Genomic DNA, 6,974 nt, shown 5'->3' with positions numbered 1-6,974 from the left:
TCAGCTGTTCCCGCCTCCTGTCTCATCATTGTCCCCAGTGTGAACACCCATACTTCCTACTTGGGCTGTCGATGACCTGATCACTCCCTATTCCCTTACTCCTACCCTAGATGTTGGCAAGGACATCATGGAAAATAGATGCACGGAACATTGGGAACAATGTGTCTCAATTTCAGAGGGTGAGTATACACATGTCAGTTCAGTTCTGTCTGCTTATTTACTCAGGCGTGAACCTGTGTGTGTGCACTATGCATATTTTTATATCTTAAAGGTCACTTCTAATATGAATGTGCAGCTGTGAGTTTGTGTTTGAGTCTAGATGTGCTTGGTAGTCTATTCTTGCATGTACAAGGTGTGTTTGCATGTATAATCTTCAGTTATTGAGCCCTTTCTGTATGTTCTTAGCTTCATATGTGAATGTGTTCACATTTAAGTGACTAGTGTTGCTTGGTCCTATGTGTGTCTCTGTGTGTCTCTGTGTGTCTCTGCAGTCACCAGCCTGAGTCTTTGAGGGGCTGCAGATGTGATTTCTCCAGAGTCTCCATTGCATTCTCTGGCCCATGACAGCCACAGATGGGAGAAAAAGAAGGAGAGGGAAAAAGAGGCAAGAGATTCAGGAGTGAGGCTCAGGAATGAGGAAGAGAGAGAGGCTTACACCTGGCAGAGGAGCAGTTGGGGCCTATAGGTGTCTGGGCTGGCAAGCTTTTATATGAACTTGATACAAGCTTGTGTCATTTGAGAGGAAGGAACTTCAGCTGAGAAAATGCATCCATAAAAATCACACTATGGGAAGCCTGTCAATTTCTTAATTACTGATTGTCATGGAGGGCCCAATCCACTATAGGTGGTGTCACCCCTGAGCTGGTGGTCCTGGGTTCTATAAGAAGGTGGATTGAGCAAGCCATGAGGAGCAAGGCAGTAAGCAGCCCCCTCCATGGTCTCTGCATCGGCTCCTGCCTCCAAGTTCCGGCCCTGACCTCCCAGGACAATGAACTGTAAAGTGGGAATGCAGGCAAAATAAACCCTTTCCTCCTCAAGTGGCTTCCAGTCATGGTACTTTGTCAGGTCTGATCAAGGAAGACTCCCTGAAGAATCTCCAATAGGGGCCGATGGTCCAGATAATCCAATGCTTCAGAGAACCTCTCTGTTGGAGTTTCCTCTGAGTTCTACATCCAGAACAGCCTAAAGACTGCTGGCTAAGATGATCAAGCCTCACAGAATACTCCAGTCAAAGCTTGACCACAATCCTCAACTTTCTTTACAGCCCCATAAGATTATCAGCACCCCCAATCAACAAAAAGTAGCCAAAAAAAACTATGCCTACATTCCCAAAAAATAGATTATAGACATTTGTCTTTGTTTAGAGTGTTGATTTCAAGTTGTCATATATAATGGTCAAAAAAAAAAAACTAAATGAAGGAGATTAGATTTAGAGTTTTTGTTTTAAAAAGAAAAAAAAGGAAATACTGTGGGACAATGCCCTTGTACCCTGTAAAGATGTGTCACCTGTATTGGTTTAATAAAACACTGATTGGCTAGTAACCAGTCAGGAAATGTAGGCAGGACAACCAGAATAGGAGAATTCTGAGAAGAGGAAGAGCTCAGCCTGCAGTCATCACCAAGACGCAGAGGAAGCAAGACGAGAATGCCTCACTGATAAAAGGTACCAAGCCACATGGCTAACACAGATAAGAATTATGGATTAATTTAAAATATAAGAATTAGTTAATATGAAGCCTGAGCTAATAGGCCAACCAGTTTATAACTAATGTAGGCCTCTGTATATTCCTTTGGGACTGAACAGCTGTGGGACTGGGCAGGACAGAAACCTCTGTCCAACAATTCTCCAAACAAAGCTGCCTGCTGTGGACCAAATGCTCAAGCACACATTTTGGGCAACATTCACAACCAACCTGTAACATAAAGGCAAAAGCTTTAGGGCCTTGTCACACGTTGAGGATCTCACTTCTTAACACTGTTATATTGACATTTAAATTTCAACATGGGTTGTAGAGATGACATCCAAACCGATGCTTTAAACCTTACTCCCCCCAAACACACATACATGAACACATACATGCATGCATGCACACACACACACATGAATGCACACATAGACATGTGGAGGACCGCAACCACATACTCCATTACAAGATGGCGCTGGCATCCGGTTTCACCGCCAGGTGAACGCACATGTGCTTGGTAACTTTCCACAGCTGCATCCCTGCCAAGGCATCATCTGGGATAATGGGCAGCAGACCAATCCAAGAGTGACACGTCTAAAGTGAGGACTGTTTCCTATATAAGGGATGGGTTCCCTCATTTCGGGGTCTCCGCCATGTAAGCTTATGCTCTCTCTCTCAAGAAGCATTAAAGCTTTTCTGCAGAAGGATCCTAGTGTCCTGCTTGGTTCTTGCTGGCGAGACGGTAGCGTGGGATACCTGGTGCTTGAAACCTGGGACGCCGGGAGACCCTGACCACTACTCGCACCTCCGGAGACCCCTTGGACACAAGGAGGATTCAGAACTGCAGGTCTGCATGCTCAGAGAGGTATGACTATTCCTGGACTTTTCTATTTGGGGCTTGACTTGTCCCCGCCTTGGAAAGGTTTCATAGAGGCCTTGGTACTTCTTAGCAAGTCTCTTATCACTTTGAAAGTGCTTAGAAGATGAATCCTGCCAGGCGGTTGTTGCAGAAGCAGAGGAAGTCCTGGATAGCATATCAGAAACTGAGTGCAGTGAGAGGTTGGGCGCGCACGCAAAAAAAGGACAGTCCCAAATAAGAAAAAAGGACAACCCCCCGTTGGTTCTAAGAAAATTAGAATGGGGGAGAAGACTGACCTACAAGGTCAAAAGCTTTCTGATACCAACAATAAGAAAAAAGGACAGATGTATGTTATGTTGTTTGTGTTATCTTTTGTGTACTGGACAGGAGAAAGATATTTGAATTTAGGAACTGCTAAAAAAGGTATTTTAAATTTAAAATATGGGCCTAAGGATATGATGTTTTGGAAAAGAGGTTTTGTTTTCGTCTCCACAGAAAATGAGAGCCTAAGGGTGTACTTGAGATTTATGTGGTTTGAATCACCGAGACCTCCTGAAATGTTGTAGTGAATACCCCTAAAATACAACCTCCCAATTCAGCAGGAAGTAGCCAGAGAGACTAACAATGCCCAAATTCCCTAAAAGATTGTTTAAATGGGGTCCTTTCAATGGTTGCAGAGCAGCAAGCCTGCTTCTCTGAATTCTGCTTTACTCCGTGCACCAGTTTGGACTCAGAGTGAATACAGCTGCGGCTAGAAGGCAGCTGGAGCAGAGCTTTGCTAGGTAGCTGTGGTAAAAGGCACATTGCCCCAGCCCAGTCGGTGCCTAGCCTGGCGGATGCCACAGCAATGCAGTGTGCCTGGAACTGGGAGGGGCTCTGAGGCTGGAGTGGCTTCTGCTCCACTTGGCTAAGCTGAACTGTGCTGACTTCAGGCAGGACTGGTAGTAATTATCATAATAAAAGCGCAATCAAGGTTTAGCTGCAGTAAACAGGCAGTACTTAAGTTTTTAAGAACTGCTTAGCATTTTAAGAACTCATGTCCTCCCGAAAGATTGCTGTATATACACTTGGTTTATCTAATGTTACAGGATTCGCAGGGAGGTAGATGTGAAAAGCCCTTGGATTTTTAAGGTGATAGGGTCATTGGCTAAATCTGTGACTATGGTGCCTTTCCCATCTGCCCCGTGAGCTGTAGCGGCTCCGGCGTGGACCTTGAGGCCTGTGCCGCCTCGATTACCGGTCCGTCCGGGTGTCGGCCACCAACACAGCCTCGGAGAACTAGGCTAGCCCCGCGGGGAAGGCAGGGGCGCCTGGAGGTGGAGCCGCCACTTCCTGGCCCCGGGACACGCGGAGCCGGAGCCGCACAGCGAGCAGGCCCAGGGCCGCGCGCAGCCCTCGGGTGGCAGGGCGGGCTCTGGAGCCCGAGGCCACCGTACCCGGGGGACGGTCTCAACAGAGGCTGGCAAGCCACATCCCCATACACGGAGCCCAGGGCGGGCGGCGAGGCTTCCCTGAAGGGGCAATGTCCAACGAGGTTTACACCTGCCGAGTGCGGCCTAGGGGAAAAAAGCCCATAGTTTCCAACATGCCTCTGGTAGACTTCTTGATGCAGCTGGAGAATTGCGCCCCTGCGATCCCAGATTATTAAGCAATTGTCTAGTTATCTTCTAGGTAATTGGACTGGAGAACCTGATGAGGAAGTAACAAGGATGACCCTCTAAACAATGACAAGGGCATGGCCTATACGGATACCAATTCTTGTTAAAAACAAAAAAAGGGGGAATATTGAAGGAGTTGCCCCCAACGCTAAGATTGGCCATTGCCATGGCTCTGTTCACTATAAATTTTTTAAATCTGGATGATAATGGCCAAAATGCTGCAACACAACATTGTTTGGATCTGCAGAGGCCCAAGGATTTGGTTAAATTGAAAGATGTGCTTTCTAATGAATGGAAAGGCCCGGATCCCATTCTATTGAGATCCAGGGGAGCTGTTTGTGTGTTCCCACAGGATCAAGAAAACCCATTCTGGGTGCCAGAGAGACTGACCCAAACGGTGAAAAGTGACCCACAACATGCGGACTCGCCTGAAGATTTGGCTTCTGTTCCTCCTGCCATTTTGCGGATGGATGACAACGGTTATGATGGAGCAGCGATGGGGGATACTCTCAGCCTTCCCGAAGCCGACACCAGTCAGCCATAGAGTGGCAGTGTTTCCTCGGTTTTTTACAACCAATAAGACTCTGGGGCTCCCCTACCTTCCTAGAGATGATTTATAAGCTTAACCGAAGAATTCCAGTCCTGGGTTGTGTTCTTTATCTCCTACTTTAAAGAATGGGTGGGAGTGGAAATGTTTGGAACAGCCCTATGCTGTAGAATAGTGTTTCTCCTCTGGATGGTCTGCTGACTCAAATCCCAAAGTTGTAGGGACAAAATAGTTATTGCACAAGCTCTGGCTGCCCTGGAACAGGGGGTCTCTACTGATATGTGGTTATCTATGTTGAAGCAGTAAGGTTTATGCCAACCAGCTCCTGCACCCCTAGGACAGTGGTCCATGGCACAGGGTGGAGTGCTTGGCTTAGCTAGCCCTGAAGGTTGTCGAGCTGAAGAGCATCGCACAGAGAATGGCCCTCTCTGAGAGATATGTCGCCCTGCATAAGGGTTTCCTGCCGCATATTCCCTTTCCCAGAAAAATGGCAGAGGGCAGGCCGGATAAGTTCCAGGTGTCATGAACCTAGGGGCAGATTCCGTGCAAGTCCATCATAATGTTTCCACTTTGGGAAGTGCGACCTCTATCTTTGCCTTCTGAGGGAGTTGCCTTTCTGCAAAGAAGTAAAAAAGGGGGAGATGTGGAGGACCGCAACCACATATTCCATTACAAGATGGCGCTGGCATCCGGTTTCACCGCCAGGTGAACGCACATGTGCTTGGTAACTTTCCACGGCTGCATCCCTGCCTACTCCCGAGGCATCATCTGGGATAATGGGCAGCGGACCAATCCAAGAGTGACAAGTCTGAAGCGAGGATTGTTTCCTATATAAGGGATGGGTTCCCTCATTTCGGGGTCTCCGCCATGTAAGCTTATGCTCTCTCTCTCTCAAGAAGCATTAAAGCTTTTCTGCAGAAGAATCCTAGTGTCCCGCGTGGTTCTTGCTGGCGAGACGGTAGCGTGGGACATAGACATATACACACAGACACACATACAACCTTCATGTTTTTTCACACATAAAATACGTTCATTCCATACCAATAAGCCCCAAATTTTATTTTTTCTGACAATCCTTCACACAACCATTTACTTCTGTACTTTGTTATTCATCATTCACCTAGGAAAACAGAAACTGGGATAAACTTGTGTAGTTCATGTATATGGATCATGGGAGCTTGTACATATGTGTATGCCTCCGATGAGAATTTTATCTTCTCTGTTGTAACTTGTTTCTTATCCTGATATCTACAAAAGAATTGATTACAAATGAAGAATTGGAGGTCACATTGACTCATCTGCAGAGGAAGAGGGGGATAGAAACTGAGCAAGAACCACATAAATAACACTATCATTTACAGAATCTTTCAAATTAAGGAGGCATCATAGGACAATATTGGCTGGAGATGTAGCTCAGTTGGTAGAATGCCTGCCTAGCACGCACAGAGTTCTGGGTTTAATCTTCAGCATTGCATAAAGTGAGTGTGAGCATCACACTACATGAGCTCATTACAGGACATTATAGGACAAAATTAGCTGAGGATGTGGCTAAGATGACAGAGTCTTTTCCCAGAATTCACCAAGTTCTGAATTTCATCCTCAGCATGGGACACAGTGGATGTGATGGCACATACCTACAACTCCATCACTCTGGAAATGGATCCTTTAAAAATACATAATTCATTTAAAAATACATAATTCATAAAAATGCATACAGAAATAATGGTTTTCCCCAAGTGTTTTCAGCAAAAGAAATTTCAATTATCCAGGACCAGAAACCATCAACATTATCATGACTGAGTGACTAAGGATGATTCCACACATGGCCCTCCTGATAGATCAACAGGTCTAATCTTGCACCATAATGTCTTCTTTTAGAGACTATGTCTCTAAATGGGGAAATAGCTCAGTCAGAAATGTACCTGCCTCACAAGCACAAGAACTGAAATTTGGATCCCCATTACCCACATAAAGCTAAGCATGAACATGGAGCATATACATGGAACCCCAGCATTTGCAGGGTGGGTCAGGTAGAGACAAGTCTCATCGACCAATCAACCAGTCTAGCAGAAATGGCGAACTACAGGTACAGTGAAAACCTCTGTCTCAAACTAATTAACTAATTAATTAAACTAATTAATTAAATGGAGCAACAACTGAAGAAGATGCTAGCATCACCATCTAACCTCTAAACATAAGCATGAACACACACACACACACACACA

General features: G+C 45.8%; 1 protein-coding gene across 3 annotated transcripts; it reads left to right on the top strand.

Annotated features, from left to right (window-relative positions):
• Window positions 1-13: 13 nt before the first annotated feature.
• On the top strand, window positions 14-5,672 carry LOC146896024 (uncharacterized). Of its 3 annotated transcripts, none has more exons than XM_087908214.1 (3): window positions 14-179; window positions 2,388-2,550; window positions 4,555-5,672. In XM_087908214.1, exons 1-3 carry the CDS (start codon window positions 139-141, stop codon window positions 4,744-4,746), a joined length of 396 nt encoding a protein of 131 aa, XP_087764340.1. In that variant the 5' UTR covers window positions 14-138; the 3' UTR covers window positions 4,747-5,672. The 3 variants fall into 3 exon arrangements, with proteins under 3 accessions (XP_087764340.1, XP_085550869.1, XP_085550864.1); XM_085694743.2 differs by having other exon boundaries at window positions 2,369-2,550; XM_085694738.2 differs by having other exon boundaries at window positions 18-179; window positions 2,366-2,550.
• Window positions 5,673-6,974: the final 1,302 nt, after the last annotated feature.

This window comes from Myodes glareolus, chromosome 1, assembly GCF_982192425.1.
Source record: "Myodes glareolus chromosome 1, mMyoGla1.1, whole genome shotgun sequence".
In the NCBI taxonomy this organism is placed as follows: Eukaryota; Metazoa; Chordata; class Mammalia; order Rodentia; family Cricetidae; genus Myodes; species Myodes glareolus.
The sequence above is the reverse complement of the archived record's forward strand: the minus strand, read 5'-3'. Positions and strand labels throughout refer to the sequence as shown.

What these genes read in the sequence shown, in the direction of transcription:
- LOC146896024 (XM_085694738.2), top strand. Translation starts at nt 128, where the DNA reads ATGGAAAATAGATGCACGGAACATTGGGAACAATGTGTCTCAATTTCA. An exon ending in ATGTGTCTCAATTTCAGAGG is followed by an intron (nt 180 to 2,365) that starts GTGAGTATACAC and finishes CTCTCTCTCAAG; the next exon opens with AAGCATTAAAGCTTTTCTGC. An exon ending in AGGTCTGCATGCTCAGAGAG is followed by an intron (nt 2,551 to 4,554) that starts GTATGACTATTC and finishes GTGTTCCCACAG; the next exon opens with GATCAAGAAAACCCATTCTG.